The following is a 21,714-nucleotide window of genomic DNA, read 5'->3' as shown; positions in this document are numbered from 1 at the left end:
TAAACAGTTATACAATTATATTATATAAATTCCGAATTATACAAAAGTTATACAAATTATATTATACAAATGTGTGAATTACACAAAACAAAAAAGTTGAGCCGCGTAATTATAACTAAAAGTAGGTTGTGAACTGTAATTAAGACAAACTATAATTATGTTAAGTAATTAACTAGTATATGTTGGCTTATACGCGTAATTTTTCCAAATATTAATTATATTATTTTTCATTAGTATATACAACAGGTACATAGCAAATCATAATATTAACCAAAAGAAAGAAGTTACAAATTATTAATAATATTATAATGAAAATAAAAATAACTTAACACACCAAATCAAATAATTTTATAACATAACCCCTCTTTTGCAATTTGCTTCACTTTTTTTTCCCTATTCTATAAATAGAAAAAGTAGAAAAAAAGAAGTAGCTTTGCTTTACTCAATCCCCATATCTCTCAGGTGAGGTAACTAACCGAACACTCACCGTTTGTTCCGGTTACCCGGTCAACCTTTTCTCCCAGATCTCTCTCTCTATCGGTATATTCAAAATCATTCTCAATTATTCTTCTACTATTGCTTTTTACAATCCAGCTCTGCATTCCTGTCGGCTTTTACGAAAAATTATCGGCGACGGCAGTATGACATCGACGGCCGATGAATTCTCTAAGCTTAACATTAGTGCCGATTGGGCTTCTACTGCTCCCAATTTACACAAAAACCTATCTCTTCTCTCCTCTCAACAGGTTTTTTTCTATAAAGGATTTAACTTTGTACAATGTCTGTCTTGTTTTATTGTCATTCTGTGTGAAATTAAACGAATTGATATTGTTTTGTTGTTTTTCTGTTTGGAATTAAATTGAGAGAATGAGAGTGATGTGTGTGTAATTTTAGGTAGAATTGGCGAAAGTGTTGATAGAGATGGGGCAAAGTCACTTGTTTCAGCATTGGGCGGAACCTGGAGTTGATGATGATGAGAAGCGAGCATTCTTTGATCAGGTTTTCTTTTTTTGTTTTTCGGATATGTTTTTTTAATGAATTGGCTAAACTGGCTAGACTATGATCGACTTTTATTTTTTAACCAAATAATCAGACCCACATAATTATACTTCTCTGTTCTGGACTTTTACTTTCATGTTGTTGAATATGTAATGTATCCCCAAATATAAGAGGAGTGATTTCCTCCTCAGCAGTGTTATCAAAGGTGAAAAGCGCAATAAAGCTCTAAGGTCCGTGGAGGCTTTAAGCGCAAAGCGCAAATAAAGCGTGGGCTTTAATGAAAAAAGGCGTAAAGGGAGAAAAAAATACAAATATATATGTTTAGTCCAAGATTAATAATTATAAACATGAATGAAAAATATATGACCAATGAAATTGAATTTATTTTTATTATAAAGTAAAATATCAATTGTTTAATGTCAATTCTTCATAAGAGGTTCATTGGCAAGGAAAAGTTTGTCTTAGAACCTTGATGACGACACTGAAGCGCACATAAAGCGAGGCGAAGCGCTCAACACATTTTGAGCCTCGCTTCAGGGCTTAAGCGCGCTTAAAGTGCGCCTTTGATAACACTTCTCCTCAGTAGTTGGAGTGAGAATATTAATAATGAAGAACCCATAAACCCAAAACAGAGTCTATGTTGGTGGTCAGTATTACCTGGTGGATTTCGGATTACAGGCAACATGTCAAATTGGTATTGCAAATATGGTGCTTAGGCAACTCTCCACCTAGGATAATCATTCGTCTCTTCCTGGAACCAAACCAACATGGACGATTTTTCCATTAATGTCCCTGATATCTCCTATGATGTCTATGACTAGACCAGGATTGGGATATTGAGATCTCGGTGTTCCTTTTAGATGGAAATATAGCATGTCACCCAGAGAGCAATAGGTCAAGTCAGGACAGGAGACAGGCATTGAATTGTGTTTTTTTTTCCTGTTAAATAATTCACTGACCAGCTAGGATTTTCAACTGAATTTGAACAGCGCAAACAATTTTGAACTCCCATTAGGTAGTTGTGGTAACTTACATGGTGAATTTCGCCATTTCAGGATGATAAGGTTTTGGTTCGCAGTTCAGCAAATAAAAACTTGATCTTGTTTGTCTTTTGTAGTTAATAGACTATGTGGCAATTTATGTGAAGTATTTATTCTTGATTAATTAGTCAAGCGATAAAGTAGCCTAAATAGAGTTTTATTGTCTTTGTTGAATATTGTACAGCTGTTTATCATGTCAGTCTTGTAATGCCGGAAATGTTATCATTTCCTTTTGGGCTTGTTTCCATGTGTTCTATGCTTGTATTCACTTCTAGTTCAATTTAATATTTATGAACACTGAGGTGTTATTGTCTGTTTCAGATTGCTAAACTTAATTCAAGTTATCCTGGGGGGTTGACAGCATACATTAACACTGCTAGGAAGCTTTTAGCTGATTCAAAGACTGGAAAAAACCCGTATGATGGCTTTACACCTTCGGTAAGTAACTGAATCCTGTGTTACTGCTTCAGCAAAACTTATTTCACTAATTATCATTCTGTAAAAAGCAAGTTTAACTATAACTTTTTTCATCAAGAAGCACACAGCTCAAGTTGTGTTTTTATCTAAGTTATTGGATTGGATGAATGTCTTAAAGTTGCAGTCGGGTTTTTAGGTCTGTTAGAAATTAGTGCTGGTGCTGCTTATAAAAGAAAAGCCATCCTTCACAAATCTTATGAATACTGTTCATGCAGCTACTTTTCTCCTGTACTATTCATGCTACAGTAAACTATTCTTTAGATGGAGTGTGAGAAAAATATGAAACCACTTAAATGCTTCTAAGGTACAACTTCAGCAGATAGTAGTGGTTAATGTTACATTAGTAGAAGATTCCAAAACTACCTTATTCACTTTGGTTAGGTTGCCATGTCTATTGGTCCTATGCACAAATTGAAATGCATAGTTTAGCAGATTTTGGCTATTTTTAGGTGCTTTAACCCTTTGTTGAAGGTCAAACTAATGAGGTCATGCTTTTCAATCCCAAACTGATTAATTCTTTTTCCATTTCAGGATATTGTGATATATCTCTCCTAATTCAAAATTGGAACTTTTTATTTCAAACTAATTTTTTTCTGTAATATTCTTTTATGTGGACTTGTGAAATTGAGATGATGTCATTTCATTTTTTATGTAAAAATTGCATAAGACTTGTTATCCAACTATTCGTTGTTGAAGTGCTAACTCTGACTCGGTTTCATGAAGCAGAAGTTTCCATTCTGAGTCAAAAGAAAACCATGCTCACAGTTTTTAAATGGATAGAAGTGAGGGTGGATAGTGTGTAGCCAATCTTAGCTTTGTGATTTGAGATTATCAAGTCTTTTGGACTTAAATTTCCTCTCAGCATACTTCTTGGTAACTTGTTATAAAAAATCTTTGACTACTGATGGTTTTTTGGACAGCCTTAGGTTCTGATCAAAAACCATTTTGATCTCTAGCATTCTGGATAAACTTGCAACACGTTTCCTTGTGTTTCTTGTGAAATATGATAGCTGATGCGCGATGTGGTCAGATTTTAATTACATTTTTCTTGCTCAATCCTCTGATCACCTTGAAAATTTGGAAAATAATGGATCATCTTATTAATACTTATATAACATGCACTTAAAATGTAGAACACATTGATGCTCTGCTCTAGATTAGTGATGCATTCTAAGATGGATGTAAACTTCTGCAGGTCCCATCTGGAGAGGTTCTGAAGTATGGTGACGATAATTTTGTTCAATTTGAGGAGGCTGGCATCAAAGACTCACGGAAGGCTGCATTTGTTCTTGTTGCTGGAGGCCTTGGAGAGCGTCTTGGGTACAATGGAATAAAGGTAGAACACATAAAGCTTTCATGTGGTTGGTTTAGAAATTGTTTTGATTTTTGTCTTCATTAGGCAAAATGTGCAGAATCTTTTGCGACTTGATTGATAGTTGTAGTCTTTCAATTCACCATGTAACTACTAATCTAAGGATTTGTGGCTGCATAAGATTGATTCTTCTGACAACTCATTCTAATTATTTGCAGGTGGCCCTTCCTAGAGAAACAACTACAGGGACATGCTTCTTACAACATTATATTGAATCTATTCTTGCTTTACAAGAAGCCAGTTGCAGCCTTGCCGGAGGTTGGTGAAGTGCATGTTATGATTTTGTAATTATCCATCAGGGATGAGGATTACTATTAAACTGCTTCTTGTGTTATCCCAATTTTTCACTAAACCACTAGCCAAGTAAAGCAACAGATTATAGGTGGCAATCCCAAGCCCCGTGAGGTATATCTCCCTCAACTGCTATGTCAGGGGCTCAATAAGTAGGTTGGGAGGGATTTTTGAGCTAGGGGATCCAGTCACAAGCTTAAGATTTATGATGGTGCTTCCAAGAATAATTGGCCAGTGTTTCTATTTGTGAGTTGCTAAGATTTTGATTCTTTAGAAACCTTTTAGAAAATGTATAGAACAATTTAAACCTTATATCCGATGCACAATGTTGTTGGATAGTGAGGGTTCATAGAGCCGACCCAAACTAGCTTGGGATTGAGGTAATGTAGTAGTAGCAGCAATAGAAGCAAAAAAACGCTTGTTATGGATAAAAACAGTGTTGAGAATAGACTTCCTTGGCCTAGCAAAGATAGTACAAGCTAAAAAAAGGATTGATTGAAAAGAATATCTTTATGCGTAGAGGTACCTGCTAAAATATCATGTTTCGAGGCACCTAAAAGTGTGATACATATCCTTAATACAATTAAGATGTACCTGGCAACTAAAAGCTTCCTTGTAATTAGGCAACTGCCGAGCGGATATTCCTCTGGCTATTATGACGTCAGATGACACACATTTGCGTACTCTGGAGCTCTTAGAGAAAAACTCTTATTTTGGAATGAAACCCACACAAGTGAAACTGCTCAAGCAGGTTAGCAACTGATCTCGCTGAAGAATTAATTCATAGTATCATGACTTACATATTTCTTGATTTTCTTGCAGGAAAAAGTTGCTTGTTTAGATGATAATGAAGCACACCTTGCTCTGGATCCCCGTAATAAATATAGAATTCAGGTGGATAATTCTATGCTTAAAAATCTTCCTAGGTTTAAAGATATGAGCATTCTTGTATTCAATTGATGTCAGTAACTTTTTAGCTGAAAGTGCTTCTATTTATTTTATTTTCACCCTTGCCTCTGCTTTACCAGACAAAACCTCATGGCCATGGTGACGTCCATTCACTTCTTTACTCAAGTGGCCTTCTTAAAGTTTGGTATGTTTTCACTCCTTCTCGCCCTTTTTGTTCCATCTTTTTCTTTCTTTTTTTTCATTCTCATCCACTTTGATGTTATTCTGGATGAACCATTGAACTAGCCCCTTTTAGCCTACATAAATGTTAATCAGTTAGAGAAAGATGGATACCTTTATGGACCCTAGCTTGTAGTGTATCCATCTTCGAAGTAAAAAAATAACGAAATTCATATTACTAAGGCTTTTTTTCCAGCGTTTGCAGAAATAAAAAATGATGTTAAACCTTTTATGTAGCCTGTATCTACATTACTAGTGCATCCAGTTTGTATTGATTATTTAAGAGGTACTTTCACTTAAAAAGAGTAAGAGCGTTAACGTATTTCTGTGATTTGATGGTCCAAATTTTGTGCAATCTAGGCATGATGCGGGCTTAAGATGGGTCCTTTTTTTCCAGGACACCAACGGTCTACTTTTCAAGGTTAGTGGATGCCTTTGTCTTTTTTGTTTCTTTTAGTTTTTTTCAATTGTATCATATTCTGCTCATGTATGTTAGGCCAATTTTATCAATCTGTACATTTCATTGTCTTCCAGGCAATTCCAGCAGCACTAGGCGTCAGTACCACAAAACAATACCATGTAAATTCTCTTGCTGTTCCTCGGAAAGCAAAAGAAGCCATTGGTGGCATTACCAAGCTTACTCATAAAGATGGTGCGTAGATAAGTAGTTTACTTCTACCTTTGCATCTTGTAGTGGCCCGGGGAAAAGGTCAGAAAAGAAGTAATAAATGCTGAAAAGAAATGGAAGCAGGGGTCATAGTATGGGCTTCTTTTTTGTGCAGTTGTTTATTACAACTATATTTTAGTGGCAGAAACTATTAAATCTATGGGTGTCATGGGCGGTTTCCTGCTTTCGTAAACTGAACTTTGCAAAGCTAGTAGCTAAATCTATAGTTAAAACTCTTACCAGGTCGCAAAAATATTAGGATACTTGAATATGTCCAACAAGTTGGTTTATGCACCTTTTAGTTGGTCATCTATAAACTTCCAAAAGCATTGAAGCTGGTCTTTGTGTAGGTAGCTGTAGACAAGGAATATCAGGATCTGTATGTTTATTCCTGTTTGCTTCAGTACCTCATGCTCCATTTGTACAAGGCATGAGTGGGAGAAGTGGAGAACATAAAAATATCATAGATGTGCTATAATTGAGCAAAAATTGATTCTAGAGAATGTTCAAAAACTATGGATCTCTCAAAGGCATTTAATAAGGTGAAGATGAGAGGTGTAGGTGTGGGAATATTTGTACTATTCTGTAATTTCTTGGTACTTACGAATAGAACTTGACCTTTTCCAAAAAAAAAAAAAGGGTGAACATGAGAGAACTTTTAGTTATTTAAGATAAAATAGTCCTAAGAAATTTGTGGACTACACAACTTTTGAAAGTAATATTCCTGGTTGCTGATATCACCTTTTACATACATATATAGGTGCAGGTGGGCCACTGGGCCAGGTATATAGCAATTGATTGACAGTAGGTCAAGCCACTAAGGGTCGTGTTCTCCTTAGCTGAACTAACTCGAGCTCCTCTGAGTGGAAATATTTTCTGAATACTAGAGTCGATTCATAAATATTTCAAGCCTTGAGTTTTTTCTTTTGAAAATTCTTGTCACACTGACTCTGCAATTATAATATAAGATAATTCCATGTGGATTTGTGATCCCTTTCCTCCATTGAATTAAATTCTGATATAGCTCCTTGTTGACCATAATATGAACGCAAAACATATTGTTGATCTGATCGGGGTTCAAAGTTGGCAGTGGCTGCATCTAGATGAGCTACTTCACTACAATTTTGTGTTCTGAAATTTGTAGACATGGATTATGTGATGAATAAATGCTAGAAATAGAGTGTTATCCAGTAGTAGGAAGTCCCTAAACTAACAAAGGAAAGATAACAGTTGAACAACTAAAATAATTATTTTAAAAGCTGTAATCTATAAATAGAAAGGACTAAATTACAATAATTGACCCCATGACCTTTAGCTTTTGACTCAACTTTTTCTTCCGAGGCTTATCTGTCTGTATGCATGAAGAATCAATTAAGAGTTGAACTTTCGAAGAAATGAAACAATTTAGACAGGCTGAAGTTGAGTTGTAAAACTGGATAAATGGGTTTTGAAATGAAAAATTGAATAGAGTAAACAGATACAGTAAAAGGTTGACCCTTTTTGTGTTTCTTTACAATCCAACATCAGCTGTATCAAGAACAAATACTGAGCTGCTGGGAGGTTGAAGTCGCGTTTAGCCAATAAACTGTTATTTGCCAATTCAGACCTATTGTACTCTCCACAGATTTGGACTTTCCATGTAATCTTCCTGCTATGTTTAATTGAATAAACTGGTATGCGCCTGAAATCATTATATATCTAAGTGGGGGGTCTCAAAATGATCTCTATCTACTGAATCATCAAAATGTATAAACAATTCAATTAGTTGCTTCTACGTTGTAAATTCAATTGAGCAATGCCAAATATATGCCATAGCATGGCCAAGTCACGATAAGTTGGGCTGCTTCTGCCCTATCAAGAGTCACTCATTGAGCACATAAATTATGTTTTCTAATAAGGGTAACATTCTAGCTCTTTTAATGTGTATGTTAACATTTATTTTGGAGTCTTTTCTGTTTCATCTGTGATATTCTCCAGGAATAATTCTCTTAGTTTCAGGTTCTAATGTTCTTTTGTGCTTAGGTTAGTGTAGGAGTACCATTTGAGAAAGTTCATGTGGCGTTTGTGCTTCTATCTGTCAATAATATCAATTGAAAAATCCTTTCTAAAGTATATAATATTGTTATCTTTCTCAAAAACAAAATTCCTTTCTAGGGCGAACGATGGTGATTAATGTGGAATATAACCAGCTTGATCCATTGCTTAGAGCTTCTGGATATCCTGATGGCGATGTCAATTCTGAAACAGGCTATTCACCTTTTCCTGGAAATATAAATCAAGTATGTGTTAGTCTTCATGCTGAACTGTCTTTTGTTTTCTTTCTTGCCATTCTTTTCCCTGCAATGCCTTCTAGTTATTTGCTGTATTATTTTACCACTTTCTTATAACAGTGCAGACATTCCCCAAGTTCTTGGAAATTTTGTCCCATAATGCATAATCCCTGTGGTTACAACTATCATGGAAACCTCTATTCTTTGAGTTTTGGGTAACAAAACTCCTTAAAAACCTATAAGTTGACAAATTGGCAGCTTTGTCCACTTCCTTTCCCTTTGAACCTTCAGAATATAAAGGCATTTTATATTTGATTCTTTTTGTACTCTGTCGGTTACAATTTATATGTAAACCTCAAGAAGATTATAAAAAGTTGGGATCCATAGTCCTGTATGTACGAAACAGAGAAAAATAAAATGGGAAAGGTTCCATTTTGAACCAGATAAGTAGGCAGACTTCTTCTAAAAAAGAAACAAAATATTGTTTTTAGATCAGCTCCATACTTGGTTTGAAATCTCACTATCTTAGGCAGTGGCTTGATTCGTCAATGTGGGATTGTGTCATTATCTTCCAAACAATGTTTGATGATGAGACTCTTCTACATCCTAGTTCAAAATATAAATTCACCAGAATCAGTGAAGTTGGTTTTTAGATTTCTAACAAAGACTTTTTAATACTAGAAGATGGTAAAGTCTCTTTTCTTACCTACACTGAGCTTCTGCCTTCTAGTAGCGTAATATTTCTATTATTGCTTTGGAACGTTAGCAGACTTGATTTTAACATGCAGACTGATTTCAGTAAAAGAACCAAGGACAACATTCCAATATGTTACTAGATTATATTATGAATGTAAATTTTAATAAGAAAGTGCATTTTATTCCTAGACTAGAATGATATGCAAGGAAACTCATGAAAAATTGTAGATGGCAATGCAATAAGGAAGAGAACTAGCTAATTGGAAAAATCTTTTTATAAATAGTTATTTGGGCCGAGAATCTCATAAGAAACATAGAGGTGAAGTGCCCCTTCTTCGTGACAATGGTATTAATTTTTGAGCATGTATCTACACTTTACTTTGGAGGACGTGTCATGCAAATTATGTTGTAGCAGCCAAGTTCCTCTTTTGGATAATTTTCCTATTTTTGTTACTTTCAGTGGAAAAGTAATGTATTGCTTATCTATTGCTATCTAATTTGCAATGCAGTTGATCTTTGAAATTGGCCCATACCTTGAAGAGCTCACAAAAACAGGAGGTGCGATCTCAGAGTTTGTTAACCCTAAGTAAACACCTACTCTTATGTCTCTACATTTAAGATATGTTCAAAGTTGTGGTGTCATGTCGCTTTCTGTTCCTTGAAAAACATGTGTGGTTTTCTTCTTATGGAGTATTGACTCTTTGCTGCAACTCCAGGAAATTTTTTCACGATATAAATATGTAGAGAAATAAACCACTGAATTTGATATGCTGGTAGGAATGAAAAAACAAATTGTAAATGAGCTGAACTTCATTGTCATAAATAGAAATACTGATCCACTTCAGATGCTTTATATCCAATATGTTCTGTCACTTCTAAGACATTACATTATATAGAAAATTGGAGTTTATTCTGATCTAATCACCTAGGAATTATATCATTCATGGCTTTCCCAGTCTGATTTAAACCTCTGTTTTGAGAACGAATATTTTAAGGGTTTGTTATGATCATATGAAAGAGAAGACAGCGATGGCGAAGTCGAAGAGAGTAGAATTAGAGTGTTGTGATGTCACAATTCTTAGTGTGAGGGGAGGTGGTGGAGACTGAATTTGCTGAAAGAAGAGACACTGGTCATGGCGTTTGCACCTTTTTAATTATCGATCTTTGGCTTCTAGCTGTAGTAGCTAGCTTAAACATCATGCATCCTTGATGTTTCCCGGTCAGCTCTCGTCTTCCTATTCACTGTTTGGTCTTTTGACTTCCAGTGTGTTGTTCAAGTGTACCAAGGTGGATGTCATACAGCAAACAGATTCTTGTAAAGTCAATCCAGCTAAGCTCTCTGAAAGAAGTTATGATTGTTCACTTTCAGAAGCCGGCTGGTTGTTTGTCCTCTGAAGATCTGGAGGAGATTTATTGATTTCAGCAAGCAACAAGTACATCTGTTCTAAGAAGAAAGGAACTTCCAGAAAGCCTCCTTATCCTTCAGAGGAGACATTGAATGCTAAATATGAATACTGGCCATGACACTGAAGCTAAAACAATTGCTGCAAGCCTGCAACTGAGAAGTGGGACTAGAATGTGTTGAATATCCTCAGCTAGCATTTCATAAGCTAATGAAGGAGCAGCATGTGGAAACTTTCTTTGTATTTCAGGCCTTATGTGTGGGTTTATGTTGCTTAGATGAACACTGGTATTGCAGTTTGTTCACAGGGATATTCTGCACAGCACTTCTCTGGATCCCATTTTCTGGGAAGGTTGATATTTTTCATTTTGATAAGACTGGAACATAATATCGATGGCATGTAGATCTCAAGGGTTGGTAGGTTGACTTGACAGTGAGGATTTAGAAAGAGAAATGGTTCTAATTCGTATTCTGGAAATTCTTGCATATTGTCATTCTTTATTTGTTTTTTTGGACAACGAGCTGGTGGATGATCTTCTTGAAAAGCCTGCGCTTAGAGGATTGATTGGGCATCCAACCAGATGCAAAAGAACTAGGTGAAATCTTCTTTTTTTCTTAAGCCTTAGGGTAGAGTTACCCGATACTTGTGTTGGTGGGATGGTGGGAAGTAGCAGGTACCTGGTGAAATAGTCGAGGTACGCACAAATTGGTTGGACACTACTGTCAACAAAGAAATATAAGAAAAGGGGGAGGTGAAGCTGTTCAGATTGCGATTAAAGCGATTGAGTAGAAGCTCCTATATCATTATCTATTTGTTAATCTGATGTCATTTTGTACATGTTTCTTGTAAGCTCAACAATTCAGGGTATATGCGTTGTTAAAATACTATCTCTGTGATTTCAGAATCTGTTTAACCTCTTTCTGACCGCTTTTTGCATCTCTTTGTAGGTACAAAGATGCTACCAAAACTGCTTTTAAGTCCTCAACTCGTCTTGAATGCATGATGCAAGATTATCCTAAAACACTACCTCCTACAGCTAGAGTTGGATTCACTGTAAGTAGAAGATATAGTACTTCTTTTGGCTTTTGATTATGTTACATATGCTGCGAGTCATCTACTGTCAAGTTATCCAAGTGGGGGGATCACAATACTTTTTACAATGACTCAGGTGATGGATGCTTGGCTTGCTTATGCACCTGTGAAAAACAACCCAGAAGATGCTGCCAAGGTATGATGAGCTGTTTTCTGCATTGAAATAATTCTGCTATCATATGTAGGTAAAATAGTTTCAGTAAATAGCAGATGCCTTTAAATTGGGGCTGGCATAACATTTTGATTGTCCTGAAAAAATCCATCATCCTCTACTTCTAGTTCTTGCTTCTCACTGAAAGATCTGATGATTTAGTGCTGACTATATACAACAAATATATTTGTCCCTAGTGGTTGATGTGGACCCTTCCTTGGCTCCATTCTGAAAATTTTCACCACACAGGCCATTGCAATGAAGAATTGTTGCTTCTGGCTTTTTCTTTCTTAGGACTCGACGGTTAATTTAATATCAAGTAGTTAGCAAAAAAAAAATCCAATTTAGGTCGCTATTATGTGTTTTCTCGAATGATTTCGGCTTCAAGCTCTTCTGCTGAGTTTAGATCTTGTGCATACTTGTCAGATACTGTAATTTAGTTATGTAGGTATTAGGATCACAACCGAAGTGTGTTTGTAGAGGCAACAATTCTCTTTGGTCTTTGAGATGACGTTGTGGAATTTTTTCTTGCATATGCAATCATAAGCTTATAATTAGTGGGCAACCTTCTAAAAGTGAAAAATGCAGTGGCATATTTCTTCCACTTTATTTTTTCCTCCTTTGTTTATAGCCACTATCCTAACCCTCTTTCACCACCTAAGAAAGTTGAAACTGCTTACTGACATTCTTAACTCTATTTTTTTACTTGTATTTCATGGGTTTGACGTTTTTTTTGAAGTCTTTCTGGACAGTTGTTACTAAAAATAACTATAGGTTGTTATTTATTGCTATTGATGTGATTTCTTGTGGTTCGATTTCTAACTGTTTTTCAATTGTCTCCCTTACAACGAAAGGTGCCAAAAGGAAATCCCTACCACAGTGCCACTTCGGGAGAAATGGCCATATATCGCTCTCACAGCCTCATTCTAAGAAAGGTATTTCTTTCCTTCTGGGATTTCAAGTGGAAAATTGAACTTCTTTGGAGTATTTCTTTCTTGACTATGGGTATTGATACTTTATGCACCAATTGTAGTGCAAACCTCTATAGGAGGCAGTATAAGGAAAAGATTGCTGGAATCTGATAGAAGCAATTTTGGCTTTTACTATGTCCTTGTACTTTTTAAGTAACACGTAAACCAACAGAAAAGACAATGGAGAAAAAAAGACAGTAGAAACTACAAGAAGAGTTGCTGGTCATAAATGATTAGAGAAAAGTAAATCAGAATATTTATTTAGTCACATTTGTGAATGAGTGGTGAGCAAACCCAAACACAAGGTTACACTTATGACTTGTGTCCATAAGATCATTTTGTTTTGCCCCATGATAAAGATTTGTCCTCCAATCTATTGCTTCCAGACCACCTTGGGCTTGGCAAAAAAGATGGTAAGAGTGTTGATACTGTAACTTCTATTGTCATAGTATGAAAGATAACTATCAACTCTTGAAACACTTTACTAACTTTTCCCTTCATAGTAGCCACTGTGTCAGTTTCATATGAGTTCAGTTGGCAAACCTGTGTCCATCTAATATGTGCATCAATTACAAAACATCTCTTTCTATTACAGGCTGGTGTTAAGATAGATGATCCGGTTATCCAAGTATTTAACGGGCAGGAGGTAGAGGTATGGTCTCGAGTTGTATGGAAGCCGAAATGGGCGCTTACTTTCTCAGAAGTAAAACGTAAAGTGAGTGGAAACTGCTCCATGTCACAAAGGTCTACAATGGCGATCAAGGGGAGTAATATTGCCCTTGAGGATCTTTCCCTGGATGGAGCTCTCATTGTAGGGGCTGTTGATGGTGCCGAGGTATATCTCAAGTCCTTGATCAATTTATTATCCAGATGACAATATAAGGGTGTATCAACTCCAATGATGTCTCTTAATTGATACATCATGCCTATATGATTGTAATTGGTCCACCCCTGAACTCAAATTTTCTGATGAAAATATTAGGTTGATATTTGATACACTTGCTGATAACTATTTGTGTTTTAACAGGTCAAAGTGGGAGGTCCCGTGCAGAACAAGGGTTGGACAATTGAAAATGTCGACTACAAGGATACTTCAATACCAGAAGAAATAAGAATCAGAGGTTTCAGATTCAACAAGGTTGAGCAGTTGGAGAAAACATATACCGAGCCCGGTAAATATTCTTTGAAGCAATAAGGTTGACACATTCCATACTCAGTTGGAAGATTTTACCCTCAAGCTCTGAAAGCTTGGCTAAAGTGTTGATATTTATAGCAGATTTTGTTGCTTAGTTTATGTTTCAGTCTTCTTGTAACATTGTGACATAGGTGATGTCTGTTCTTTCCCCTCCAATCATTTGTAACTTAGTTAATGGTTGAAACATTTAAAAACAGAATAAGGTCATTGGTTGGTATTTATTTAGTAATAAGTCCTTTTCAAAATCGTCGCGATTGGCTTATGAGAAATTTTCTTTTGCGTAAAAGATGTAGCTGACGCTTATTACAAGTACTCTTGAGTAAATGTCACTCTAAGCCTAGGATATTTATGCTTCCTCTTGTCTTGGTATAGTGCACTAAATTTGCATTGAACAATTGTTCAATGGAGAATTCATTGTTCACTCTTTGCATTTGGAATGAGAGCATTTTTCCTGCATGTAGTAGTGTTTAATTGTTGATATTTTAGCTGCAGTAACTGGCTGGCCAGTAGGAAGGCCATCTATTAAAGTAATATAGAAGTGTTGAAAACACCTCTAAACTTGACGCAAATTATTAGTTTCATTCTCGAACTATTGACAACCTTAAAAACACCTTTCTACTTGACTAACTAAATTTAGATACACCCCGATTTGCCACAAGACATAGCAAGTGGTCAAACTTTTGTATGACATGTAACTCTTAATAAAAAACCAAGAGAAGTATTGAAAACGCCCTTAAACTTGACGAGAATTTAGGTGTTATTTCACCTCTAGTTTAGGAGTGTTTTCAAATACTCTTCTTAAAAGTAACAAGAATAATGTCCATTTACTATTACAACAGCTTTAGCTTCATCATTTCTTCCGGTTGATGTGAGGGGAATATTCAAGAAGGATCCAGGTTCAAAATCGAATCGAAATTGATAATTCGAACAAAATAAATATTGGTCTATTAATAATGGATTATTGATTTAGCAGTTTTTATAATGATTTTAATTTCTTTATTATCAGATTATTAGTTCTTAAAGGTTTGAAGTTTTTTCTTGGCATATTTGAAAGAAAAAAACTATTAGGCAAATATTATTTGGTTATATCAGATTATTGACTATCATAACTAATATTTGATAATAATCAAATAGCTAGAAATATTTGAAACTAAAAACTTGGCAAATATTATTTGGTTTTATAACTTGTCATTATTTAATAAAAAAATTTGACAAAAAATTTAAATTTCCAAACGTTAAAAAAATTAGTATTTGGGCTAAATTCTATAATTTTGGAATTTGTACAAAGTTAAAAACTATCCCAAATTTTTATATTTCATAAAACACTCATAATTTATAGTTTGAACTTCAGTCCTAGTCTGTTGTACATAATTTATATAGTTATATACATTTTTTATATAGTTTTTATTTGAGTTGGCTCTCCAAAATTACTTCTCATCTCAAGAGTAATAGTAGTTTTTCATATACAAATTAATAGTATTTTCTTTTTATTTTCTTCCTTTTTTTTTACATTCATATCAGTTGTATTCACTATCATAACTTTTCACGAAACATGTTCATTATAAGTGATAATATAAATTTATAAATATTTTTAATAGTTTATAGTACATATGAAAATAAATTATATTTCTTTTAAAAACATTAAATATTTTACCCAAAAATTATAATCAAATACATGATAAAACTTCATCTAACACTTCACCTAAAAATAATTTATCAAAAATATTTGAAAATCTATTGTCAAAGTAACAAATTATGTACGATAAAAAGAAACTTTTGTACAAAAAGAGGAAATAGAAACAAAAGGAAAATGACAATAAGAAGGCGTGCATAAAGGCAAATGGCTGGCCTCTTATGTCCTGTCACTTCCATGACCTCTGCCCAAGAAAAAAAATGTTGAGACAAAAAGGTGTATTCGAAGATATATTTTTTAATTTTTTTCATGTTTAATTGATCGGAAGAAAATCTTATGAATGACAAAAATAACTTTTCATGTAAAAATTTGGGAGAATAAAGAGTAACAAATGATATTTCACATTAATGCCCATTTCCACCTCAGTAGCTTTTGTTAGGGTTGTATATTCGTTGATTCGGTTCAATTTGACTTACTAATTATATACTTGTGGAATACTAAATCATTATAGAATCATTAAAATATCGATTAATTGATTATTAATCGTTATGATTCAGATATTGATTTAATCGTTAAGATTTTATATTAAAGGAATTATTGAAAATCAATTAGAAACAAGATAACAAACTAAGTGAATTATGAACTTGAATTGATATACTTCATCTTGCTCAAAAGCGATCACTAACACCTTGTAAAATAAACAAAAGTTTGAGATAGTGAAAAATTGATAACTCGATATAAAAATAACTCAAAACTGTTATCGAAATCGCTAACTAATAACCTATTAATGATAAACTACTGACCTTTTTGCAGTTCGATTTTGAACAAACCCAACTCTCATCCCCACTACCCCACACTTCTATCCTCTCTCACCTCTCATAATATTTCTATATTATAATAAAATAAATATTTACAAGAAAGCTTCACCATATGATATATGAAATAAAGGGATAAAATCAGATTATGAATTGGACCCCAAAACCAAACAAATGGATTCTTGAGCTTTCAATAATTTCATCCAATTTTCTAAGAAGATTAATTATCTTCCCTTCCTTCGTACCAAACACGACCAAAATATAAAATAGAAGTTTAAAATTATAATAGTAGTCAAAAACACATCTAGACTATCCACTTTATTGAATTTCATATCTGAATTATTGCGAGCCTGAGTTTTCCACCTAAACTATCACTCAATAATTAGCGAAACACACCTAGATGTTGACTAGACCAAAAAAATCACTCAAAATTCTTACTAATCACTAAAGTAATCAACAGTTGTATAAACTATTCAGCATTGAATTTTCTTTATAACAAAAAGAAGACAGATTTCTTCTCAATGGTTGAGATGCTTAATACAACAAGAGAGTAAGGAATATACTTAAGAAATTAAACCACTCTAAGAATGTCCCAAAGAGCTATAAATATCTTAATTAATTAATTAATCATAGTATCTCTTCTTGATTATGCCCCCCTCTACTTTCTCCCAAACAAAAAAAGTGGTCCGTTTTTAAATTTAATTTTACATATAGCAAAATTACATCTCAACTTCCTGAGTACAATAGAAGAAGAATCATAGCTATTTTCCACCACATAATGCTTAACCTTTCTTTGGGAAATGGAGGTGCTTCAGACTTCATGTTCTCAATCCTTAAAACCAAAATAAAAAGAGTAGACCGGTTAATAGGGATGCTTAGGTATTTTCATATGTATGTTACGTTGCTCGGATTCTTCAAAAATATTGTTATACCTATGTCGGATCCTCAAAAAATGAATGATTTTGAAAGATACGACATGTCTGGTGATATTTTTGAAGGATTCGAGCAATATAATGTTTCATGAAAAGAGAAGTTATGTATAATAGTCGACGTTACCTGGGACTGGATGTAACATAAATACATCTTTCATGACCTAAAACATAAAACAATGGAAATGTTAAGGCATTATGTTTCCTTTTCATAAATTTGCACGTTTTGTTCTTCAAATGAATTGGTCTTTAATTTTTGTCCTTTAGCAATTGAACTTATGTTATGCCTAGTGAGGCGTAAGTTCTTTAGAAACTGAAGTCATGGAAAGGCCAAACAGATGCTTACTTGGATTGATTTTAGTCAACATAGCAGTTCCTCCAAAATTGCAAGCAATATCTGAATTTCCATTTTGTTGATAGTAGGTATTGAAAGCAAATGAAGCATGGGATAAAAGTGTATTGGGCTCAAAACACGGGCCACCGGTTTGGATGGGCCTGCAATCCGCCATCCCCAATCCACAAGCCCAGTCCAATGCATTCTGCAAATCAAACTGTCGAGCCCCGGCCCGTGCCACACACCATGTTGTGCCACCAAGGAATGTTGTGTTGCCTTCAGGAGGTGATAGAGTTGTAATTGGAATAGTTGCATCCTCCTTCTCTTGCACCATGCCCTCTACTTTTAGCACTATATGTTTTATAGTAGCAATGTAAGAACATAGAACAACTTAATGAATAAGAAACACAACTTATGCCAATTCCAAGTATAGAAAATTATTGTGTACAATGCAATATTGTGCGAAAAACTAATCTAAACGATGAGATCAAAGATTTAAGTTATATACACTGACAATATCGCATGTTAATACTTTATTATTAAAGTTCCATATCAGACTGGCTATAAAGAGTTTCCTTCTATTGTAGGACAATTTAATCATATCGGGTTAAATACTCTACACACTATCAACAAAACTCTTGGATCACTGACAAAAGAATGATGAAAAACTAACCTTCTCTATACATTTTCTACATTTTAGGACACCTAAACCTATGGTGCCGGACTCTCCAAAATTATTGTCGGATCCTCTATTAAATGTACTACTTTTAGAGGACATGACACAGACCCTGACAATATTTTTGAATAGTCCGAGCAACATAGCTCCTAGCAACCCCACTGTCTTGGTGTTACTAGATTATCAAGTTAACGACAACTATATCGTTTGAGCTAAAGCATAAAGAACTACTTCAGACAGCAAAAGAAAAATGAATGTTTTCATTAGTCCCTTATCAAAAAAATGAATGTTTTCTTTAGTTCAGTAAAAGGAATTCATCTTTTGCTTAGAGAGCTATGACAGAGGACTCTGTTTGGGTAGTAATAATTAATAGTAAACTAAACCTTTATCTCATATACTTAACCATCAAAATAGCTCTTTTTCAGATTAGAATTAACTTTTTGTTAAACTAATTGTCTTTTCTTTAACTCATTTAAATACTATTTGGGAAAATTTAGCAATTGAATCTCCAGGTCAGAAAGAAAGAGACAATTTTTTTGTATCAATAAACAAATCTTCCTTTTTTTTTTTTACCTTTACCATTATTCCTTTCTTCCCTTGTAGAGCTAAGCATTGATACAAAACTATTCCATTCAACTGTACATTTACCTACACTCTTAATATTTCTATTCCAAGATCATTAACAATGTTCACCAAACAACAATCATTTATGCTATTTCCTTTTTCAAACTACTTTGATTTGTTTTTCATGAAACAGAGGATCTATTGGAAACGTCTCCACCTTCATAGATAAGAGTAAGGTCTACGTACACCTAGCCTCCCTAGACCCCACTTTGTAGGATTACACTAGATATTATGTTGTTGTATCCTGTGTAATCCCACATGTGGGGTCGGAAAAGGGTAGGATTTACCCGTACATAACCTTAACTTTGAGAGACTGTTTTCGATAACCCCGCAAGAAATCTCCATACCAATGAGTATGCACTTCACAAACAAACAAACAAAAAGCTTAAAAGTTAAAACTTTCTTCCAGACATAACAATGGAATAGAAGAAAACAAGTCTATGGGATAAACTTGAAATTAAACTAGACATTTCATTACTAAAATACTAAGTAGAAAACATCATAAATAACACAAAAACCAAACTAGAACATGAAAGATAGTAAGGGCTGAAGGAAAGAAGAAACATTACCAACAAAACATTTCATGACCAAGAAGCTCAAAAAGATCCAATCTTTAAGTGCCATGGAGTTGAAATTTTATTTTTTTTAAATGGCACAACAAACTAGTTTCTTGTGTCTTTGTGTTTACTTATGAAAGAAAGATAAGTGTTGTAATGTCCACTTTTAAATGCAGAGTAGAAGAGGAATCAAAGCATTTCTTGAAGAGAAATTTTCTTTTTCTTTTTTCCTCTTTTGATGTGAGTAATGAACACTGAGGAAGCTAAGTACTTGTGCTGACAAGAGCTACTTTAAGCTTAAGCCTCTTGGTTAAGTACATATCTAATTTACAACATTTTTATTTTTTGAGTATGTGTGTGGACCCCTTTACAAAGCTCCTTGGAAGATCTTACTAGATGTGACTTGCCAGTTGCCATTACAACTATAATAAAAGTGTCCAGTGGGAAGGGTAAAAATGTAAATAGACGTTATATTTATTTTTGCGAAAAAAAAAATATTTTCGATAAACCTTTCCTCAAAGATATACTCCAATAATAATATTAATAATAACATATCAAGTAATATACAATAAATGGGTTTGAAGAGGGTAAAAATAAAATGTACAGACTTTATCATTACCTCGAGAAAGGGTCAATATATTCCCTCTATCCTCAATTCATACGATTCATTTTCTTTTTTAATCAATCCCAAAAAAATAAAATATTTCTGTATTTATATTCCCTTTCATCCATATTAAGTTAATTAATTATTAAGAGTTAGTAGTTCAACATAAGAATTTTTTTTCAAATTTCCAGAAAATTATTGGGACATTTTTTTCATATTTACACTTCTTCTTTTTTTGGTAACAACTGTAAAATATTATCATAACCACCAAAGAACATATACAAATAAAAGAGCACCTATTTCTGAAACAGAGAATAGGCTTCTAACAAAACAAAATACCTAGTTACATAACAAATGCTGAATAAAGTGTCTACATTTATTTGCTCTCTTAGAACTACTAAGTAAGTGTAATCTTTCACTGATTTCCTTCTTTATCTGTGTTACTGCCTCTTCCGTATGTACACGTATGTCTCTAAATCTCCTCCAATTCCTAGCACGCCAAGTGTGGTATATGATTGCTCCGCAGATAGCTGCCATGATCTCTTTTTTGAATTGCTTCCAACGATTCCCTTTTATGTTTTCCAGGACCTGTACAATACCAATATTATGCACTGGTACTTCTATCCATTGGTGCATAGCTTGCCACACAGTTGATGTCCATTTGCAATCTTCAAAGAGATGAACATTAGTCTCCATTACTTTTTCCTCACATAAACAACATGCAATATCCTCCACCTGAATCTGCAGTCTCAACTTTCTTTCCTGTGTGAGTAATCTTCCTTGAACTGCTAACCATGTCATGAATCTATGCTTTGGTATAGCCATTGATGTCCAGACTAGTTCAGCAATATTCCATCTAGGCTTAGTACCCATGAGTGCTTGATAGCTCTTGGTAATAGAATACTTACCAGTTTGAGTCAGCATATATCTTCTGTGATTGTACCAGCCCTGCATGTGCTCTTTGAGTGCATTAATTTTCCTCCAATACCAGCTACAGTCAATAGGAGTTTTATGAGTCCATATTGAAGTGTCATTCTTCATATATATGTCGTGAACCCATTTAACCCACAATGACTCTTTGTTAACTATAATTTGCCACAATAATTGTCCCACAGATGCCTTATTCCAATTACTACAACCTTTAATATTCAAACCACCTTGTCTTTTTGGAAGACACACTTTATCCCATGCAACCAATGCTACCTTCTTCTTATCAGCACTGCTTCCCCATAGGAAATCTCTGCATATCTGATCCACTTTCTTGAGAATACTCTGAGGAAGGATGAATACTGCTCCCCAAAAACTATGAATTGAGAATAGTACTGCATTAATCACTTGCAATCTCCCTGCATATGAAAGTTGTTTAGAGTATGTTACTTTTATTCTGTGAGTAATCTTGTCTATCAGGGACCAACACTCAATCTTCTTCCATTTCTTAGGTGACAAAGGGAGTCCTAGGTATTTAATTGGAAACACACCCTCTGAGAATCCAGTTCTGGCTAGGATTTGCATTTTGACCCTCTCATCTACCCTAGCTAGGTACACATTAGATTTCTCCAAATTGGCCTCCAAACCAGTAGCAGCATTGAAGTGAGCTAATGCTTCCATCACTCTATTCACTGAGTCCACATTTCCTTTGCAAAAAATCATCAGATCATCAGCAAATATAAGGTGTGTAAGTTTCAGTTTCTTGCACATTGGGTGGTACTTGAAGTTTGGTAATTGACTCATTGTATGTAGTATTTACACTTCTTATTAACTACTACTTTACATTTTTTTAGTAGAATAGT

At 34.4% G+C, this 21,714-nt stretch overlaps 3 protein-coding genes across 3 annotated transcripts; 1 reads left to right on the top strand and 2 right to left on the bottom strand.

Moving 5' to 3' along the window:
* Nucleotides 1-570: 570 nt before the first annotated feature.
* Nucleotides 571-14,208, top strand: LOC125834091 (UDP-sugar pyrophosphorylase). The gene is made up of 17 exons (XM_049513264.1): nt 571-746; nt 895-999; nt 2,361-2,477; nt 3,712-3,852; nt 4,047-4,146; nt 4,803-4,930; nt 5,002-5,073; nt 5,208-5,272; nt 5,668-5,728; nt 5,842-5,959; nt 8,129-8,253; nt 9,450-9,526; nt 11,291-11,396; nt 11,512-11,571; nt 12,441-12,521; nt 13,153-13,392; nt 13,585-14,208. Exons 1-17 carry the CDS (start codon nt 642-644, stop codon nt 13,750-13,752), a joined length of 1,869 nt encoding a protein of 622 aa, XP_049369221.1. The 5' UTR covers nt 571-641; the 3' UTR covers nt 13,753-14,208.
* Nucleotides 14,209-16,711: 2,503 nt separating this feature from the next.
* On the bottom strand, nt 16,712-19,391 carry LOC125834101 (glucan endo-1,3-beta-glucosidase 13). The gene is made up of 4 exons (XM_049513283.1): nt 19,333-19,391; nt 17,476-17,814; nt 17,257-17,293; nt 16,712-17,032 (listed from the first exon to the last, which is right to left on the bottom strand). Exons 1-4 carry the CDS (start codon nt 19,385-19,387, stop codon nt 16,927-16,929), a joined length of 537 nt encoding a protein of 178 aa, XP_049369240.1. The 5' UTR covers nt 19,388-19,391; the 3' UTR covers nt 16,712-16,926.
* An 872-nt stretch (nt 19,392-20,263) lies between these two features.
* Nucleotides 20,264-21,655, bottom strand: LOC125834040 (uncharacterized). The gene has a single exon (XM_049513217.1). It carries the CDS (start codon nt 21,653-21,655, stop codon nt 20,264-20,266), a length of 1,392 nt encoding a protein of 463 aa, XP_049369174.1.
* Nucleotides 21,656-21,714: the final 59 nt, after the last annotated feature.

Source organism: Solanum verrucosum, unplaced genomic scaffold, assembly GCF_900185275.1.
Source record: "Solanum verrucosum unplaced genomic scaffold, falcon-dt-bn FXZP01000108.1, whole genome shotgun sequence".
In the NCBI taxonomy this organism is placed as follows: Eukaryota; Viridiplantae; Streptophyta; class Magnoliopsida; order Solanales; family Solanaceae; genus Solanum; species Solanum verrucosum.
The sequence above is the reverse complement of the archived record's forward strand: the minus strand, read 5'-3'. Positions and strand labels throughout refer to the sequence as shown.